Below are 22,308 nucleotides of genomic sequence, written 5' to 3'. Positions count from 1 at the left end.
GGGCTTTAAGAGGTCGGTATTGGTAACTTTTTCTTTTCTCTTTTCTTTTTCTTTTTCTTTTTCTTGTTTTTTTAATGGTGCTTGACAACCAGCTTTTTAGGAGCATTACCACAGTCTTCTTCAGAATGTGGATATTGATCATTTTCACCAAGTAATAACCTGAAAAATACAGGTAAAGTTCAGCAAAAATGAAGACACAGAGTGCTCAGTTCATCTTCCTGATTACATCTGGGGTGTGTGTGGAAGTTTCCACCTGAGGATAACCAGGTGCAACTACTCAGGCGTCAAAAGTTCCACCTTGGTGTTGCTTAGATATACCATTTCTCTTCACAGTCAATATGAGAAATAAAGTAAGGTTAATATCACTTGTATAATTTTCTGCTTACCTAACATATATAAATCTAACATTCGCTCTCGTTTTAGCTCCGTCTTCATCTCCAACAGTTTTCTGCTGACAGTAGCTGCCTGCTGCTGCTGAATGCAGTTGATTAGAGCGCTGAGACTGAACCAAACAGTAAATAAAACAAGCTAAAAGAAGCTAAAAAGCTCTGTAGAGCTGCAAATTTGAGAGCTAATTCTCTGTGACACCTTTGAAAATATTGATTTGTGGAACTTTAAACAATGCTATGGTCCAGGACAAACCTTATGCACAATATGATAAAGTGTTTGAAGAGGTTTATTTGTTTTGCCATATGTGTGATAAACTAGTTGTAGAAGTTAGTTGACTTATCTGCCTTCCCTGTTGACCCAGCACTGAGATAGCCAGGCCCAATGTAGCTCTCCCCTGTTTTGCTTCTGGCTAGCTGCCATCCTATTACTGCAGGCATCAAAATCCTCTGATCCCTGCAGCCCACACACACACACACACACACACACACACACACACACACACACACACACACACACATATGCACCAGGATAAACACACAAATATATATATGCATGTAAGACCGTACTGTCTCCCCACACGCTTGATTGATGGAGATTTGTGTGCATGTGTCTCTGTTTGTGTCAGTCAGCCCCAATGAGACAGCAAGCTTGTTAAAATTAGCTCTCATGATAGATTTGTGGGTCAAACTCTCAGCAAACTGTGGCGTGTCTTTGGTCTGTTTCTGTCTCCCAGACACAAAGGCTTGCGTTTTTAAGCCGGCCTGTCACTGTCAGGTCGCTGGTTCAAATCCCTGGTCTGTCTGGATAAATCCAAGCAGGGAAGCTGTCCTTCAGAAGCCAAAGTCAAAATAGTGCTGAGCAAAGCACTTAACCTCCATCCACTTCAGTGGAGTTACTTAGAGGCCAACAGAAGACAATGTTCAGTGAATAAATAAAGATGGTTATCAGTATTAAATTCAATTAGTTACGTGCTTATTCTTCTCCACATTACCTTTGTTGTTGTTTTTCTCTCTGTCTTCGTCCATTTCTCTCTCCCCAATAAAACAAACAAGTCCTACAAACTAAAAGATAAAGTGCGTAATCTGCCATTGACTCCCAGTTCACACTCTCTGAGATTTTTGTGATTTAACAGCTATATCAGCAAGTTAACATTATTGATTACTTATTTGTGTTAGTCTTTTCTGATTTGCAACCTCTGTGGTTAAAATCTGGTCACGTTTAAGCGCAAAAGTACTTGGTTAAAGTTATGGAAAAAGTCAGAATGTGACAGGCGATATGTTCCTGACACACAGCTGGCTGAACAAATGACACATGCTGCTGTATTTCTTGTCTCCTCTCACGTGTTGCTCTTGTTTATGTAAAGGTCCTAAGACAGTCATGAATTTAAAATTGGAATAAATTGGAATAAACAGCAAATTCATTTTTGAAAGAATGAATATGTAGTGTTATATGCACCCGGTAAGATGACAAAACATACATATTTATTCCATCAGTATATCCAAGAATCACCTGGGCTGTGTCTGAAATCTCACGCTACAGGCCTTTTTCCACAGGAGACAGTTTCACTTGTCATAGTAGGAAAAGCACAGCAAGCCCACATGGTGAAAAGTACTACAGACGTGTCAACAAACCATTGGCAAAATGCCTGCAAAGCTTCCACCACTGGTGGTTACATCTACATAGAATATATCCCAGATAGCAAACAGAAGTGGGACACTTCAGGCAATGATGCGGCACTGCTGGCGCAGACAAAATGGATGCTGGCCCACATGTAAAATAGCAAATATGGCCCAAATATCCCAAAATCAAATGTGGGCCTTTTTTGGTAATGATGTGGTGCTCTCAGGTATGTGTATTCTGGATGTGGGCCAGTTTTGGTTTATCAGGTTTGTGCTTCGTTGACATACAACTTGCTTGTGGCCCAGATCTGGGAAACAGGACCGACCGCCCAAGTGCCATCATTCCACGTGGTATGTGGGCCGGATGAAAGTGCAGAAAGTGTCGGGTGTGGGCCGGATCTGGGCCACATTCATTTTGCTATCTGGGATACTGTATATCAACACTAATACAATGGATTCAGCTAATTTAAAAGGAGATATACACAGTTTGTTTACAACTGGTTTCACTTGTTAATGAACAGCTCCAAATACAGTACGTAACACAGCAAAAAAAAAAAAAAAAGAGGGGGCGTGTACGCTGAAGGCGCTGAAAGTACGGCCCAACTGAACAACTTCTAAGTTAACAACGCTCATACCAAACTCCCATATAAAAATACACAATTTAAAATAGGCCTTGTTTGTAGGTTTAAGGCAAGCAACATGGATGATATTGTTGTTTTTTTCAATGGAGTTCAATACACAACAAGTTTGCAAAAATACCTGGTGTAAAAATAGTAACTATGAGTACATGTGCCCTGCTTTATGTGTTTCTGCTACGCTAGTATAAACTAGTCTTAAATCAGTCTTTCTCCTGAACACACACACAGATGAAACTGATGTTGAGCACCTCATCTTACTGCCTCAACAAGCGTATTGCTCACACGTTTTTAGTATTCCTTTAAAGTTAAAGTTAGATATCTTTCTTTCAGGTTGCGTATTATATTTTAGCCAATACTTAGACGTGCTGCTTCTTCGTGATAACAGACCATAAGCACCTCTTTGTCTGAAGGGTTAATCTAAAATCAGGGTCACAGTCATAGTTTTTAGCGAATGTCAAAATTCATCATCATCACGGGAGCTATAAATTCACAGCATGCTAATGAGATCCTCCTACGCGTAGTATCGACAGAGAGAAGAAGTAGGCAGCCTCATCTGGGTTTTGTATCGCCTCTGTGAAGAATGGCTGTTGGCCAGACGGAAACAGAAAACAGGTAGGAAGCGAAAGAGGTGACAGCGTAATGTGGGCAATAAAACATAATGTGTATACAAACACACACATATAAAAGCTTGTGCCCACTCTGCCTCTCACAACGAGGTTACATAATTAAAGAGGCTCCATTGTGATGGCCGAAGATGAGGAAGAAGAAGAAGAAGAAGAGGAAGAAGAAGAGGAAGAAGAAGAAGAAGAAGAAGAAGAAGAAGAAGAAGAAGAAGAAGAAGAAGAAGAAGAAGAAGAAGAAGAAGAAGGGATTTTTTTAAAAATCTGTGAAATGGAATTGAAAACTTTTTGCATTACATAATCAGCTGAAAAGAATGATTCTCCTCTTCCTCTCTCTACTACTTTCCTTCATCTCTTCCTCTCTTCCTCTTCCTTTATTCCTCTCCCCCTCTCATTTATCTCCTCCATTCTCTCCTTCACTGGTTTCCAGTCCTATTATTCATCCCACCTCCTATCTCTCCTCCCCTAGTATATCTCCTCCTCCTCCTTCTCCTCCTCTCCCTCCTTTTTCTAATTTATTTCCATTTTCTTCCTCTCCTCCCTCTTCTCCAGCTTTACCAGTCCTCCACCTTTATTTCATCTCCTCCTTTCTCTTCTACCCTCTTTCTTGCTTTTACTCCTTTATTTTCTCTTCTTCTGTTTTATTATCTCTTTCCCTGCTTCTCTTCCTTCTGACAGTGCAAAAGGTGTGTTGGATGAAATCCTCCGCCACATTAATCCAGTGTGTGTGTGTGTGTGTGTGTGTGTGTGTGTGTGTGTGTGTGTGTGTGTGTGTGTGTGTGTGTGTGTGTGTATGTGTGTGTGTGTTTCTGTACCGAGCTGAGTTTTTTTGTCAGAATTTGTCAGAATTAAGATTACAGTCTCTCTCTAAAACCCTACAAACCCTCTCTATTTCACTCCCTCATTGTGCGGATGCATGTGTGTGTGTGTGTGTGTGTGTGTGTGTGTGTGTGTGTGTGTGTGTGTATGCGCGTGTGTGAACAGAATTAGCGTCTTTTCATTCCACAAATGTCACTGCCTTCTTACAGTAAGATCCCTGGTGTGTTCTCCCACAGTGCAGTGTGTGTGTCTGTATTTTGTGTGTGTGTGGTGTTTTACATACGTGCGTGCATTCGTGTGTGTGTGAAAATGTGCTTGTGCGTATGTTTTCTGGATATGTTTGTATGCTCAGGCTGAGATTTCAGACAATAAATGCAGATGAGAGTAACATCTCTCCCTCCTCCTCCCTCTATCAAATCACATCAGCTTTATTGACATAGATGTTTGGATACATAATTCCCGAAGCCGAATAATATAGTTGAATACAATATACATGCGCAGTTTCATGAAAAAATGAAGAATAAACAAACTACAGACCTACAGCATGCACTGACAAATATAATAAATATATAAAATAAATATATAAGTTTGTTTATTGGGAAATTTTAAGATTAATTTCAAGAAATAACTTTACTCTCAGCTTTTTTTCCTGTATATTGATTGATCTTTTATCATTTCAGCTTGGTTCACTCTAAATCTGTTCACTTCACTGGCATGACAACAGAAAATCTAAAATGTGATTAAAGGCGTCTGACTCAAACAATGATCAGTAAACATCAGTATTACTACAGCGACAACACAGTTACAGTAACACTGGTTACAATCCAACTGATTCAAGAGTTCTTAGTGTGTCTTTATACTATAAACACTGCATATTAATAAGAAGGAACAGGTGTTTATATGAGTAATAATGTCAGTTCTCTGTGTTTCTTACTTTCTGCTATTGGTTCATTTCTTAGTCTTTCTTTTTTGTCTCCTTTTCTCTCCTTTGTGTGCAGTATTTCCAACACACAAAAACATTAATGATGGACAACAGACAGGGAGAGACAGAGGAGAGAGGGATTAGTTGGAGAGAGTAAAAAGAAAAAGCTGCTAAACATTCGAAATGTGTCTCAAAGGATAAAAGTAGAGAGAGGAAACAAAACTGCAAAATGGTGACAGGGCTCGAGAGGCAGGAATTAAGATGGAGACAGAGAACAAGAGTAAGTAAGTCTGGAAATAGCGGGAGGAAAAAGAGTTTATGTGGGAGGGCTGCTGTGAAATGTGCTCTTTGTTGCCAGATAGACGTGAGTCTCCTCACGTATGATGACAGACCTGATGCAACCTGTGCACCAAGCAGTGAAACCTGCTCCGAGACTCGCACGATGTCATTCGAGTTCAAGACTGTTAGTGTAAGTTAATTAGCAAGTCAGGAAAGCAGGAGAATAGAGACCAAGTATGATACAGTATGTTCTCATCTGATTATATATGAAAATAATGTTTGACTTTCTGGAAATATTTTATAGCAATTTAAATGTTTCATTTTTGGCTCAATGCTTGTAACGTTTTATGTAAAGCACTTTGTTTTAATTTAATGTTACAATAACTAAAATAATAACTAAATAACTAAATATAACTAAAAATGGTTTTCGGTTCGACAGGATATCCTAATTTTTTCTTTGAAGGACTTTGGATTTCAAAAAGGAAATGAATCAGTCAATGAATCAAATCACACAATTATTTAAACATTCTCCACAAAATAATAATAATAGACATCAGCCTAACAGTACATTGCAACATGGAAAAGTCAAATTGAGTTATGTAATGTAATAAAATGAAACTAAATCATGAGTATTTATGTGAGTTATTATAATATATGATACAATATAATAAATATATATGATATAATAATGTTTAGTGCCATCTATCTTCAGAATCTTAAATTATTAATTTCTCAGAACAAAATCTGAAATTATCTCAAAATACAGTATCACAAAATTATGCTTCAAATATTAAATATGTTCTCTGTGCTGTTACTGTAGAGGAAGCCGTGTTGCTGCAGTGGGGACATGCAGGGATATACTATCATTACATAATCTTTCATGTGTGCACTTTAACTGTCTGCTGTGTTTTCAGAGGAAGTTCACAGCTCAGCAGTAGCTACTGTGGATTGACAGGTCCTGTCAGCTATCAATCACAACCTGTCTGTGCCCTGATTGGCTCATCAGAGTGTTTGATCCGGAGGTTGAGAGGTTTTGCTGCAGGGAAGTTTCATATGAAGTTGATTTACTGTGAGGTCATCGTGGTGACGACGATGATGCATGTCTTTGTGTCCTTTGGTGAAGGACTGTACTCTTTTCTTCTTTATTCCTATATAGTGGTGATTTGTGGATTTTTGGCTTAAAGTAACATTAAATAGTTGCAGGATGGTGCTTTGCATCAATAAATCATTATCATGTTGGTTTTGAGATATTAACTTTTCATGGGAGCACTGTGAGCACCACGAAGAAAACACTGCAACTCTCCATCGACTGCAGTAGCAGCAGAAATCTCAGCAACTCCAACCTCAAAACCTCATCAAATAAAACCAAAAATATCTGCTCAATACCACTGAAATGAAGGAGGATATTTTATTCATTTGGTCCTGAATCCAGAAATTGTTCAAATTATTGTCAGTGTATTCCTTAAAATGGGACGGGTTCATAAAGAGTAATAAAGTCATCTTGTTACACTATGTTTATATACCACTCATTTCCAACAGCAAATATGTATTGGAAGAAATGTAATGCCCTGCAGATTATATTTGGTATTAACATAATGTTTTAAATGACCGTAAAAAATGTTCATACTGCACTGTATCTGCAAAATATTCTTTAGGAAATGAAGCATGACTGATCATTTAATGGCTATGTTTAGGCTTCTCAAAGCATTTAGTTTAGATTACAGATAGACGGTCGTCTCGGAGACACACAGTATCACAAAAGACAACAGCAACACAAGACAGGATGCATTTTTTTCCTTATTGAACTAAAACCATTTTCCCTAATCTGCAGAGTGTTTTCGTGGCCTAAACCACATGCAGACATGAACACCAGTTTCAGAGTGCCAGTGTCTTTATGAACCTTTGCCATCATCAGCTCCTTTCTCTCGTTCACTTCACCTTCCACCTCTTCCTCTGGTTCTTCCTCTTTATCTGAATCTGCCCCCACTTGTAGCCAGTTACATCAGACAGAGCCACATTACTAGAGGCAGAGCTGGATCATTGTGTGTGTGCACGCGCTCATGTGCACGTGTGGCATCACTCACTTCCCCAGTACTCCTCTCCTCCGCCCAGTGGGCTTCTCTTCTCCCCCTCCCTCCTCCTCTTCCTCCTTCTGCTTGTCATCTCTCTCTCCTTCTGGTTAGCCTTCAGCTACGCAGGCTTCCTCCATTTTGCATTGATGTGAACCGTGTGTCTACGTATGTGTGTGTGTGTGTGCCTGTGTGTGTAAGTATGAGTGTGCGGTGCAAGAGAGTGCAGCCTAAAGCAGCAGCCAGTGTTAGGGAAGTGTGCGCTCGAGCAGAACAATGGCATTCTGGGTAAAAATAGCCCTTGCTCTGTTGGAGGGAGAGAAAAGGAGACGGAGGGTGACAGCGAGAGAGAAGAGAGGGAGGAGAAGATGGAAGTTTAGTGATCATGTAGAGAGGAAAGAGAGAAACTGCAGGTGCAAATGTGTGAAAAGTAAAACAAAGAAAAAAGAATGAAAATGACTCAGACTGGAAGTGGACTGAAACTGGGAAAAGTAGAGAAGCTTTGCTACTACAGAAATATTCTGCTCAGTATTTTCAATGGAGGGAGTGAGTTTAGTTCCTGGTTCTGAAACTTACCGTATTTATGACTAGGCTGGGCAATATGACTGAAAACAATATATTCCCATATAAAAATATAGAAAATATATCACACTATGAACTGTGTTCCACTATCATGCATCAGATAAAAAACAAAAACTTTATTTTATTATAATTACAACACTAGCAGCTATTGGGCACACACTACAAATATGAAGCAAACACACCGAGGCACGCTATTAAACTTTGACTCTGATATAAGTAACAAGCTAAAAGGAGAAGCTTCTCCGAAAAGGAGACAATTTGACATTACGTTGCAGCAGCAGTGAGTGTGTGTTGAAGCAGACAGCTGAGCACGTAGCAGCTAAAGAACCAGATATTTCCCTCAGGAGTTGATAAGAGACCAAAACAGAGCGAAAAGAGAGTAAATATTATACCAGGTGGACAGTAACATGACTCCAAATGAATGATCATGTTGCTCCGTAACTGCTGGATGTGTAAATAAGCAACTGTTTGCTAACAAGTTCAACATATCAGCTTAGAAGGCAGCTAATCATATGTCAGAGTTGTGTTTACAATTTGTTTTCCTCTGTTCTCAGGTGGCCAAAAAATCAGTTAATGCAGGTTTAAAGTATCAAAAATAAAAGTTAGCTACTAATAATTCAGAAAAAAATGGTTTCTGTGAGTGTTATTATATTACTGGATTATTATTACTGAAGCATTTATGTGCAAGTTATATTTTACTGTGGTGGGTGGTTGAGGTGTCATTAATTGGAGCTCTTTCATATATTATTTCCAGTAGTTAATGATGAACCCAGTTTTCTTCTGTTTTGTTCTCAACCTCATTGCCAGTTTTGAAAGACAAAACCGTGACTTGACAGCTTGACTTGGTTTCTGAAACCATCAGATGACGTTTACATGTGCAAACACAAGAAAATAACTGATTATTCTGCCTGGATATTAAAAAAAAAAAAAAAAAAAAGAGTGAGAGGAGAAAAAGACAAAAAACATTTCCTACAAATGACGCGATTTCTCTGAGGGCCAGTTTGTGACAAATGTGTCACCTTCACTGATGAGTAATTGTAAGGCCTCCCTTTGGCCGAGTAGTAAAATGGGACACAGTGGTGACTTATTGCCACAGTTTTGTCATTAACCCAAACCAGTGGTGGAAGAGATATGTATGTGACAGAAGTGTATAAATAAAAGGCAGATACTGTGCATTGTTTTTCCTATTATGAAAAGGAGATACTGTTACAGAGGGGGGAAAAAAACAACTGAGAGAAAAAGAGCAATAAAAAACCAAAAGGAAAAGAAATGTGATAGGAGAGAAAAACACAAACAGAGCTGGGAGATAGATTGAAAATACAATCCCACAATGCTAAAAAGATTTTGAAAGGACACACACTTAGAAAGAAAGAGAGTCTGAACGCATAATATCCCTCAGAGTGAAACCAGCAGATGAAAAGAAAAGAAAAGAAAAGCAGCAGTGCTTTTCAAAGAGAATTAGCTCTGATGGAGCATTTTAGTGAATTTTATTGACAGGAGGAGAAAGGGCCAGATTGTTTGTGCTATGTAGGTTAAGTGGTGCAGCGGTGGGTTGCTCAGCAGGACAATATGTGAGCACACACACACACACACGTGATGTGATCTGCAGGACTGAATGTACTCGCTGTGGGAAAACAGGGGAATGAGTTCACTTCAGAGTCTAAGAATGATTCAACAGTCTCAGAAGCTACTGTACAGTGTGCTGCTTCAGGGGATGCACACACACACTTACACACACACTTACACACACACACACACACACACACACACACACACACACACGCACACGCACACATGCACACACACATGCATAAAGTATTGCATGATAGTTAAAGGGGTAGCTCTGACTTATTTTACTTGAATGTGTGATGAATGGAGGCCTCATTGTGTGTGTAGGATAAGTGGTTGAGTGATATTGCTTTGCAGTACCAGACCGACCACACACACACACACACACACGCACACACACACGCACACAGCTTGCAAGAACATTGTGTACAAGTGACTCTTTTCTACTCGTTTAAAACATGAGCCTCAGGAAAGTGTTCGCTCAGTGGTTGAGCTGTATGACACTTTTAGTCTTTCAGTCTGATTTTGATTTTAAAGGCCACAGTATTCAGAATATTCAGCGTTACTTCAAATATAAATACAGTATAACTGATGAGATCTAAATTTCTTTCAGTGTTATTCAGTTAATAAATTATTAATCAATCAAGGAAACATGCAAAACATTTGCTGTTTACAGCGTCTCAAATATTTGTTTTTTCTATCGTTGTAAATTGAATGTTTTTTCTGTTTTTGACTTGAGTGAGACAAAACAAGCAATTTTAAACCTTTGGTTCGGGGAATTTGTGTCATCTATTTTTGACACTTTATATCCTATATCATATATATTAATCGTAAAACTGATTGACAGATTAATCAATAATGCATGAATTTGCAGCCTGAATCGATGTGAATCATATATAAAAAAAATACATTTCACTTTTTTAATTTCACTTTAAATGAGATTAAAGGGTCAATTCACCCAAATCTCTCTCTCACACACACACACACAAAGAAAAAAGAAAAATTCTCAAATACATCAAAGTTTGAATGGAGAATATTTGTCCCTTGTGCTCAGAAAGCCGAGCACAACCAGATGAAAACTGGTTTGTGCTCAGATTGCTCAGGTTTTGACAGTTTAACTAGTCATTTGTTCCACTTCTGAAAATAGTTTTTCCCTCATTTTTGATGCTATAATAATTTCGATGGATGGAACACCTTCAAAGGATTTCTGGTTTTCATTTTAATGCGAGAATCAGAGAACGACCCTGAGTGTTGAAGTAAAGCATTAAATCTCCTCCTTTTGGGAATCTTTTAGCATTATGTCAACATCTTGTTTAATCACAGACAAAATATTTGAAAAAAAAAACAACACGTCACTGATGTTAACCACTCGTGTACTTGTATCCGATCCTCACTTGAATTCCGTCTTTTCTTTGTGTATTTAATGATTCTCTCTTTTGAATGGCAGCTTCCACTTTGAATGAGTCGCAGCCACATTGATTAATTGCCTCTATTCAGCTTCTTTTTGCTCTACTTTTTCATTGTTTTTCAAGTAGGAGTGCCTGTTCAGCAACATTGTCTGTCCACACATCTGACATTTCAGTGGCTGGTCTGTGTGGCTGCAGCCTTAAAAAGATCACCTGAGTGTTGATGAACTGCACAACACACACACACATTGTGTAAACTCTGATGGCAATAAAAAAGGCAATCATAGAACAACTATGAGTCACTAAAAGGTCTGGAAAGTCTTAAAATCATGCCTTGATCCTGGGTTATACCAGCCAAGGTAAATAGTAAACCATGAAAGGGAGATCTGGAGTCTTTTGTATGACACCTAATCACAGATAAAGTCTCAAAGGGATTCAAGGGGAGAGAGAGAGAGAGGAGAGGGGAGTTAGAAGGAGGTTTGGTGAGTTTTGTGTTGAGAGAGAAAGAGAGAGGATTGGATGAGTGGGTGGAAGAAAACAGAGATGGGAGATAAGTTTTGAGGAGGGAGGGCTGCATCTGTCAGTTATTCATTATATGAATAATACAGCTGCTCTTCAGCTCAAAACAGCATCAGTTACTGTCCAGGATAGAGAGAGAGACAGAGAGAGAAAATAAACAGAAGCTGTATGAAGGGTGTTGAGAAGATACTGGAGAGAGAGAGAGAAAGAACAAAATAATAGATAAATCTCACTTGAATAAATACATTTTTAATCTTTAAACATACATTTATTTTAAATTAACCCAATAACACGTTTTTTGTCACTATGTAGCTGAACTTACTCCTGTGACATTTCTGTCCTGCTCTTCTTAGATATCACCTGTCAATCAAACAGTGTAAGTGGGACTGTGACATTTTCTTGCTTTGATTTTTTGTTGGTGAACTTTGAGTGTCTGTAGATGGGGCTCTTTTGTTCAGTTATAGAGGCTATTGATGTTAATTCTTGTGCTCCATTCTTCCTCTGCCTCTCTTGTTTTATGCAAAAAATAAAACACTTTTTTTTTCCTAGAAAGACCCAGGAGACACTTTTAGGACAATTTGTTGGTTGCTGCTTCTAACTTTTAAAATATCAGCTGATAACTCATATCAGCTATGTTGTTTGTCTGCTTTCTGTATCGCAAAGAAATCTTGTCACAAAAAGAGTTTAATTGGATTTGAAGACAGATTATGGACAGTGCATGTGTGTGTGTGTGTGTGTGTGTGTGTGTGTGTGTGTGTGTGTGTGTGTGTGTGTGTGTGTGTGTGTGTGCGTGCACGTGGCAGTTTAATCTTTTTTGTCAGTCAGTCTCACAGTATGTGAAGTGGTGTGAGTGGAGCTGATGTGATGAAAATTGGGTGTAGCTGTCAGTGTAACTTGGCCTTTTAGAAACGTACATCAGCTCAGCTTAGCTTGCTACAGCTCTGACAGCTCTGTCTGGAAATAAGATTTGCGAACTGTATACATTATACAAGTGTGTTTGAGCAGATCTTTTCGCAGTCTGCGTTTTAAATGGAACGGACATATTTAATGTTTAGATTATTAATCAGTGTGTTAAAACTATCAATCTTATTTAACGGGAGAAGTTGACTGAGAACATAATCATTTTAGTGTGACTGCTGGAGGAGTGCCTTAGTTGTAGAGAGAAGGAGGGTTGAATGGCATTTATTTCATACACACACACACACACACACACACACACACACATACTTGGGAGCCACCCAGTGCTGTAGTCTTTACTGTGTGCTACTGAGCTGTACTTGTTGACTTTTTTGACAGGGTGTTGGTATTCAAACCAGTAACATGTAACTCATAACCTCATGTTTTTAGCACTTTAAATTGTATTTTTATGAAAGATGCACTCCCTGATTATAATGCCCAATAGTGCCTAAATCTGAAATGTTCCTCCCAGCTTAGTGTTGATGTTTTAAAACAGCTTTTGAATGAGCTGGAAGGAAGATTTTGGAGTTACGGGGTACTCGAGCTATTATAGAATCAGGGAGTGTGTCTTCAAATACGTTTTATCGACCATATTATAGCAATGATTTGATAACAAAACATTATGATACTATTGTGGGAAGTAGGCAGTTTGTCATAACTGTTGTTGGTCTTTGTGTTCTCTCTGTTTCAGAAAAAAGAGTGGTTATGTCTCAACTGCCAAACCCAAAGGCTGATGTCCGGAGGCGGTCTTGACGATCCTCCACTTCCTGTTCCTCACCCGTCTCCCAAGCACCAGCCAATGGGTTCACCCCGTCACCAGGCGCCAGCTAGTCAGCAAAGCCCTCTCCACAAACCCACTAGTCAGCAGGGACCCAGGCCAGGCCAGCCCCAAACGCAGAAACCACAGGCGGGAACTGGTGGTAGTGGCCCGTTTGCACCAACTGCTGCTAAACAGCCAACTGACACTAAGACCACTACACCATCTACGGCACCAGTACCAACCACGGAGACCCAGAAACAGCCGAAACCCACAGAAGAGAAGCCCAAGGCTGAGCCTGAGAACCAAACTGTCAAAGACACCAAAACATCCCAGAAGAAGGGAGAGCAGATCACACCGATCAAGGATATTAAGAAGTCCAGGCATTATGATGTAAGTCGGATTTTTTGGTATCACCGCTTTTTTCCAGTGTAAACTCTGTATGTTAAACTATGAAAAAGTAAGTTTTTAATAGCACTTGTGAAAAAAATTACCAAATAAATAATGCACTAACAAAGATGCAACAAAAATGCAAAATAAATTAAGCTGATTTTCAGTACACCACATTGTTGTTGTTTACATTGTAAATCTATTCATAGTGTAACATACAGGCCTATGAACCAAAAATGGCTATTGTTGTGTGACATATTTAACTTTGACTTTATATCCAGGTCAAGCTATCTGATGAGTATGCATGGCAGTTTCTGTGTGGCCTTGCTTTACATTCATAAAGTTATTCCATGACGCCTAAAGAGCTTAATGGAAAATCCTGCTGATATGCTCTTGTTCAGTGTTGTCTTCAAGATGGTGAATCTCCAAACACCTAACATCTACAGTCATGCTTGCGGCTCTATGAGACTGTACTTAGGCACTTTGAGCTGCTCACACTTACAATGCCAGCATGTTAATGTTTATCAGGTGCAATGTTTACCATCCTCACCCTCCTTGTTTGGCATGTTAGCATGCTAAAATTAGCTAATTTGCAATGAAAACAAAGTACAGCTGGCGCTGGTGGGAATGTCATTAGTTTTGCAGGTATTTGGTCATAAACCCAAGTATTGGAAAAACATTACACCTGATGATAGCGCTCGATGAAAGGTCAGGAGATCCAAGTTATAACAACTCATCTGCTGGGGAACATGAACATCTGTACCGAAGTCCACAACAATCTATCCAATGGTTGTTGCAATATTTCAATAAAAAGGGAAAAATGTCAACCTTAAGGTGGCGTAAGAGAAAAAGTCAGGGCAACACCAATGGTGTCAACAGGGAACTACAACTGGGAATCACAAATATCTGTACCAATGTTTTGTAGCTAATTGAATCCATCAATTAGAGTTCGTATATTTCACTGATTGAATGGTGGTGCTAAAGGAAAATTCAGAGGACCAACAAAATCTTCCTCTTGAGACATCGAATATATTAGGAAAAGTTGATGGCAATCAAAAAAATATATTTCAGAGAACAACAAATGTCAACCTCATGGTGGCTCAGACCAGGGTCTCAAATGTTTCATCCTCTGGGGTCCATGACTGTCTGTACAAAATGTCATGCAGATCCACCGAATAGTTTATTTCCATCTGGACCAAAGTGGTGCTCCAACAGACTGACATTGCCATCCCTAGAATCATGCTGCTGGCATGGAAAAAAAAGTATGTGATAACAGGGCTGTTATCTAGGTAATACATCTGTAAGCCACACAGTAGGAAGAATGCACTTAGTGAAGCAAACTAACTCAAACAGTTATTTGAATGAGTGCATCTGGTCTTTTGGAGCTGGATTGCACATCTGTACCTTTGTACAGCCCAAACCGGTTAGCCAGCTATGTGAAGGCTTTTACGGCCCTGCTCATCTGGCTCAACCAGACTTTGTTTTGCCTCCTCTCTTGGACATTTGGCAGTGTGTCGAAGCATCCTGGAAGGAGATGCTGAAAACGAAGTCACCAGTCGTGGGACTGATTTCCTTCCTGAGAGTGCAGGGCCACACAGAGACAGGCTGGCCCTGTGTCCCCCTGGAAGAGGCCCTTGCAGCCCTCCTGATTCCTCAACCAGCTGTCTGGGCCGCGAGCAGGAAGCCGCTACCTCTGCTGGTGCAGAATAGGGAAGTACTGAAATATTTCAAGAAAATTTCCCAGCTGGGCACACAGCTGGCTACAGCAGCTAACAGCCAGAGAGTGTCACTCCCACAACAGTGGAGCAGTGCATGCCGGGATGAAAAATGCCAGCATACCCCCACAGAAGCTGGCTAGCACATGGGGAAAGTCAGTGGGAGGGAGCATCACATCATCGAGAGCTATGTTCAACAGAGCCCCCAGATTTGCCAGCAGAGTTCACCACCCCCTCCAGTCACTGTTCATGTTCAACAAATGACTTTTTCCATCAAAGAACAAAATCCTCCACCCTCTTCCACCTCTCCGGCCCTCCATGACGCTTTGATGATAGCAGCCCAGCCTGCACAGAGGCACAGAGGCATCCAGCCGCTCACAGAGGCTGTATAATGCAGAAAGTACTCACTCAGCTGGCACCCCTGTCTCTCTTCCCACAGTTAGGGAAGCAGACGGCGGGTGGCCTCATTCAGCTACATGCTATGCTAGCTGAAAAAAGCTCAGCGCTGAGCCCATTCATGAGCGCTATGTTAGGCGTTATGTTGTGAGAAAGATACACATCCCGCCCAACATAGCGACACAGAGAAGCAGATCTGTCTCTTACTATGCTCACTGGTGCTGTTATCCATCAGACCAGCTAACGGTGTTGCAGTTAGCAGCGTTAACTCCTCACTGAGGAATAAAGCTTCACACCGACACATCGGCCGAGGAGAGGACACTACATGTCTGCTTAGTGTCAGCACTGTCTCCCGCTGTTCTCGCCGCTAGCCATCACAGGACCGGCATACACAGCTTATCTTTCATGTTATTGAGGATTCAGACAGCAGAGTAATGCCCCATGCCCGCACACAGACCGAGGAGAGGAGACGTTATGTCTGTTTCACTCCCCTCCAGTTATATCCTTTGGAAATAAAGAGAGGAACGAACACATTGAAACAACATCAGATGCTCTGATGAGGCAGCTGATGATGATGCATTCATGAACCACACCACTGGCTCAGTCCTTTTGCTATCAGCCCCCCATGGGGCAATCTTCCATTTATGGAGTTTGGGTGGTGGGGAGAGACGAATTGGAGTGTCACAGCTTCATGGCTGCTGCCCCCCAGCTGACCACCCGTCCTTTGACAGAGTTTTACAAGGAATGGCATCACAGCTGCATGTTAACGGAGTGGATGGACAGAACACTGAGACTGGGTTACTCACTCTTCTGCCATTTTCCTCCTCCGTTCTTGGGCATCAAGGAGATAAATCTATCCCCTCAAGAAGAGATAGATTCTCTCTCCGAGGTGATCCAGGATCTGTTGCTAAAACAGGCTGCCTTGATCATTCCCACTCACGTCAGACAGAGGGGTTTTTTTACTCCGCGTACTGCTGGATCTGGTTTAACCAGGTGACTGGTTCACTACCATTGACCTGAAAGATGCTTATTTTTACGTCGAGGTGGCGGTCTGTGTGTGCTGAAACAGAGGAAGTTCCTACATTTTGCCTTTCAGCAGATAGCCTATGAGTACAACAGGCTACCGTTATGCTACTCCATGGCTCCCCATACATTCAGCAATTGTGTGGATGCGGCATTGCAGCCGCTGCGCGACCAGGGCATGAGGGTATTTTTTACTTAGACGACCTCATTGTCATGGTCAGGTCCATGTGAGCCATTTTCCAAATAGCCAAGTTGGTGCTGCACCCCGGTTACATTTCACCCTCAACTGGAAGAAGAGCGCTCCCTAGCCACACCAGTGGGTGTGTTGTATGTTTGTGGGCCATTCTGTCAGAACCCAGATGGACCGCCCTGCAGCAGGCAGTTCGCAGACTGTGGCAGGGAGCAGACCCATGGCGGCAGGCCATCCAGTCGTTCCACTGGGGCTCCTGCACATGTGTCACCTACAAAGGTGGTTTGCCAGCCTGTGCTTGGATCCCAAGAGGCCCAAGCACCGCATGGTGAATGTTCCCCCATCAGTGCAGGAGGATCTGTGTTATTGGGTGTCCCCACAGCATCTATCAACGGGGACACCACTAGGTCAAGTGACTATATAGTGGTGTTCACAGATGCGTTCCTGATGGGGTGGGGGGGCACCTGCCTGGGGAGAGCAATAGGTCGTGTGTGGCCTTCAGGGGAAAACCTCGTCGAACTTCAGGTAGTACTTGGTTCTCCAACACTTCCTGACCCTGGTTCAGGGGAGGTATGTATTGGTGAGAACAAACAACCACACCAGGGTTGCCTACATCAGCAGGCAGGGCAGAGTTCAATCCACAGCTCTGTTGAAGAGGGTGGAGAACAGCTGTTTGTGTGCTATGGAGAGGGAGTAGCTGGTAAAGCCCTATCCAAGAGGTGCCTAGCTAGTTGGCTTTGTGAGTGCATCTCCCAAGCCTACAGGCAGGTGTGTAAGGACCCCCCCCAATGTGGTCCAAGCGCATTCCACACCTGGTGTAGCAGCGTCAATGGCCTTATTCATTGGGGCGAGTGTAGGAGGACATATACACAGTAGTGCCTTGGTCTACGACTGTCTGTTCATATGGTTCTATTTCTTGGACATGACAGGTTCCTTTTCAGGGTCTGTGCTTGCAGGGGCGAATCAGGACTTGTGAAAAGGGGGTGTGAGTGTGAGCTGTGGTACACCCCCCCATCCTAGGCAATATGCGCCTGCATTCTTCCGTGCTCCATGATGACTCTGGGAATTAGGTGTGCAGGGTGTCTGTTATATGGTTTTTGACCTCTGCAAGGTTAAGTCATAGCTACACCCAGTTTCATGTTCATGTTAACTGGGCTGGGTTGAGCCCCCTACTGCTCTGCTAAAGCGGCATGGATTTTAAAGTAGTAGGAGGGTTGCAGCGACTAATCTATAGCTGGTCGGGCTCAGTGACGCATGTCGCGGCAGGGCGAACTTTCATCGGGTTCCGTCTACTGTACCCATAGAGTCCAGTAGAGGGCGGAGCCTGTGTGAGATAGAACGAAGGTTACGATATTGTAACCCTAGTTCTATAAGCACAAGCGGAGCTCTCTACCTATGGACCCTGCTGCTCCTACACCATCCATTGAAGTGTTTTCAGGATGGGACATTCAGTGAGGCACTACCTTATATACTGTGTGAGACACACATAATTGGTAGGCGTGTCCTGATTGGCCGGCTACGTACATCCAACTTTCAGTGGGCGATTGCATGTGTGTGATTGGAGGAGAGTATTACCCATAGAGTCCAGTAGAGGGTTTCACCTGAGCTTATAGAAGAAGGGTTAGAATGTCATAACTTTCAGTATTTGTCATAAAAGGTTTCTTTCAACATTCTTTCTGAAAGGCTGAAATATGTTCTTGGGGTTTTCTGTAAATATTCTGACCTAAATAATAGAGTATCTACTAGCCCATTGGATTAGATCAAAAACATGTTTTTCCTCTTGTTCCTTCAGTTGAATGTTTGAGCTTCACTGCAGAATGATGTACACTGTTTGATACCACAAGTCTGTTTTACATTCAACTGCTGAAGGGGGAAAGTTTCTCTGTGCTGACGTGAAACTTCAGTTTAACGCACAGATGTACGAGCAGGATTGTGAAATCAAACCTAATTTGGAGCCAATCCTGGTCCAGTATGCAATGTATGATGTGCCTCTAGTGCATATACAGTGAGAATGAGAGTGGGTGTAGGAGACATCTTCTGTCCAGCAGTTAAACTTCTAAAATGAACAATATTTGCATATTCATTGATTTCAGGATTTTTCAGTGAGGAAGATGATATTTTAAGAATCTTAAGAATTTTTGTTGAAGTAATTGAATGTTAAAAACATAGAAAACATGTCTGGAGGGTATCTTTAAGAAAAAACAAATGATATTTATTTTGTTAGCATTCAACAAAAACATATACACTAAAGCTTAGCTATTGATACACTTGCAATTGCTAAATGTAACAAGGTGTTCAACTTTGCTATCCAGGACAGTAGTGGATGCCTATTTTCATATTCATAAATATTAAAAGAAAACATCTAAAAGATGTTTTGACTTTCAGAAAGAAACTGTCTGAAGCTAGTGGAACAAAGACTGTGGGAAAGCTGGCTGAATGTCAGGTCTCTAAGCATACTGATTATCAGCTAAAAATAGATTACTCAAAACTAGACTCAACTCGATTTCATTATTACAGTCCGCTTGTACATGTCAAATATTGCAACTGCAATCTGTCTGTAGTACAACCAGACATAGGATTTAGAAAAAACTGTGACATAGACTATGCAACTAGATGATTTGGGAAATTATTCTTGTCTGAAACCTGAGAAGTGGATGTTAATTTTTTGTTTGAATGTGTTGTTTTATGTAAGTAAAGTGAAGGGAAATTAATGCAGTGACATCTTGAGGCCACTAATATGGCCTATATATATATATATATATATATATATATATATATATATATATATATATATATATATTTAAAAAAAATCCCATTCTCACCCCCCTCTCATGGGGGGTGGTGGTGGTGTGTCTCCCTCAAGCTCGGGTCCTCTACCAGAGGCCTGGGAGTTTTAGGGTTCTGTGCAGTATCTTAGCTGTTCCTAGGACTGCGCTCTTCTGGACAGAGACCTCAGATGTTGTACCTGGAATCTGGTGGAGCCACTTTCCCAGTTTGTGGGTCACAGCCCCCAGTGCTCCAATTACCACTGGCACCACTGTTGCCTTCACGCCCAACATCTTTTCTAGCTCCTCTTTCAGCCCTTGTTATTTTTCGATCTTCTCATGTTCCTTCTTCTTGATGTTTCTGTCGCTTGGGATTGCTACGTCTATCACTACTGCCTTCTTCTGTTGTTTGTCAATCAACACGATGTCCGGTTGGTTAGCCATCACCAGTTTGTCAGTCTGGATTTGGAAGTCCCACAGGATCTTGGCTCGGTCATTCTCAACCACCTTAGGAGGTGTATTCCGTTGTGACCTTGGGACCTCCAGCCCATACTCAGTGCAGATGTTCCTGTACACTATGCCAGCCACTTGGTTATGGCGTTCCATGTACACTGTTCCTGCCTGCACCTTACACCCTGCTATTATGTGCTGAACTGTCTCAGGAGCATCTTTGCACAGCCTGCACCTGGGGTCCTGTCTGGTGTAGTAGATCCACGCCTCTATTGATCTTGCACTGAGTGCCTGTTCTTGTGCTGCCATGATTAGTGCTTCTGTGCTGTCCTTCAGTCCATCCTTTTCCAGTCACTGGTAGGATTTCTTGATATCAGCCACTTCTTCTATCTGTCGGTGGTACATGCCGTGTAGGGGCTTGTCCCTCCATGATGGTTCCTCCTCCTTCTCTGCATCATCGGGTTTCTGCTGCCTGAGGTATTCACTTAGCAGTTCATCTTTGGGGGCCATCTTCCTGATGTATTCCTGGATGTTGGTTGTTTCGTCGTGGACAGTGGCTCTGATGCTCACCAGTCCTCGGCCTCCCTTGTTCCGCTTAGTGTACAGTCTCAGGGTGCTGGACTTGGGGTGAAACCCTCCATGCATTGTGAGGAGCTTTCTTGTCTTGATATCGGTGGCCTCTATCTCCTCCTTTGGCCAGCTTACTATACCAGCGGGGTATCTGATGACTGGCAGGGCGTACGTGTTGATGGCCCGTATCTTGTTCTTCCCATTCAGCTGACTTTACAGGACCTGCCATACTCTGTGTAGGTATTTGGCTGTGGCTGACTTCCTTGCGGCCTCCTCAAGGTTCCCATTTGCCTGCAGGATCCCAAGGTATTTGTAGCTATCCTGAACATCTGCAATGCTGCCTTCTGGTAGTTCAACCCCCTCCGTTCTCATCATCTTTTCCCTCTTTGATACCATCCGACCACACTTATCTAGTCTGAATGACATTCCAATGTCGTTGCTGTAGATCCTGGTGAGGTGGATCAGTGCAGTGAGTCAATGTCTTGCTCATTCCTGGCATACATCTTGATGTCATCCATGTAGAGGATATATATATCTATATATCTATATATCTATCTATCTATATATAGATAGATAGATAGATATGTATATGTATGTATGTGTATATGTATGTGTGTGTCTGTGTATATACATATTTGTGATGACGGTAACACACAGATAGATACTTTTAAAGATATTTTCAATGTTCGTGTCACTCACTCACAGATGTGTGAGATTAGTTTGGCATTAGCTTGGGCAACTTAGCTCCATTTTCTTCTGGTAAAATACAAGAAAAAAACATTTCTCTGTGTAAGTGTAATTTTGGATACAAACATCCCATTATTTTCTTATGAATATTTTAGACCTTTTCCTGCATGTTTCTCTGCTTCAAAAGTAAGCTCATTTTGTATCTCGTCACTGATCCCTGAAATAAATACTTGTTTTCTACAAACCAAACGATTAAAATTAAAGATAAAAGCACAATTGCAACGTGCTATATGCATGTTTTTATTCATTTTCCCTTAAAATGTTTTTAACATTGAAAGATCAAATTCATTATTACAGTGGCAGGTGAGAGACCTCAAAATCTATAGCTGCACTGAGAGCTTTTATTTACTTTTCAGTGGAATTTGATTGATTATTTTCGGGTTTAAAAACATCAATCCTTGAGACCATTCCCAGATGTATTGTATTTGCTCTGTCCCTTATTCTGCCTTACTTTTACTGAAATGTTAGTAGTTCCTATGATTTTGTTTTTGTCTGTAGCATTTCTTGCTTACATGATAATTTAGAGTCGTGGCATCATGCCTCCTTATCTAAAGCATATTTCTTTCCTGCATCTCTTGTACCAAATGTCTCTCTGTATAAGAATGATTAGTATTTCATGTGAACTACACTTCTTTTAAGTTTCAGGCCAGTGTTTTTTCTTTGTGAAATCTTCCTTTATTACACTGCAAAGTGAAAATGAAACAAATTTCAAAAAATGACCTCGCATGCAAAACACTGGGCATGTTTCATCACAAAGTAACTGTCACAGAGGGTCGTGGTATGATATGATACTAGCTAAGATTTTCCATGAGGCCTGGTTATTTAGAATTGTAAGTTGAACCAATTACCTTCTCCTTTAGTGTTGGAAATCCATGGCTGTCTGGAAAGCATGTCATTGATTCCCTCCTCACAGAAT

The 22,308-nt window shown here is 41.2% G+C and overlaps 1 protein-coding gene across 1 annotated transcript in view; it reads left to right on the top strand.

Moving 5' to 3' along the window:
- The window catches only part of bsna (bassoon presynaptic cytomatrix protein a), a 131,748-nt gene that overhangs the window by 71,852 nt on the left and 37,588 nt on the right, over positions 1 to 22,308 (top strand). The window contains exon 3 of the mRNA XM_042408356.1: positions 13,081 to 13,539. Within this exon, the coding sequence (XP_042264290.1) occupies positions 13,081 to 13,539 (459 nt within the window). The remainder of the gene's footprint in view (positions 1 to 13,080; positions 13,540 to 22,308) is intronic.

The sequence above is a fragment of the Thunnus maccoyii genome, chromosome 4 (assembly GCF_910596095.1).
Source record: "Thunnus maccoyii chromosome 4, fThuMac1.1, whole genome shotgun sequence".
Lineage (NCBI taxonomy): Eukaryota > Metazoa > Chordata > Actinopteri > Scombriformes > Scombridae > Thunnus > Thunnus maccoyii.
Note: the sequence above shows the minus strand (reverse complement) of the source record. Positions and strands in the feature narration are given on the sequence as shown.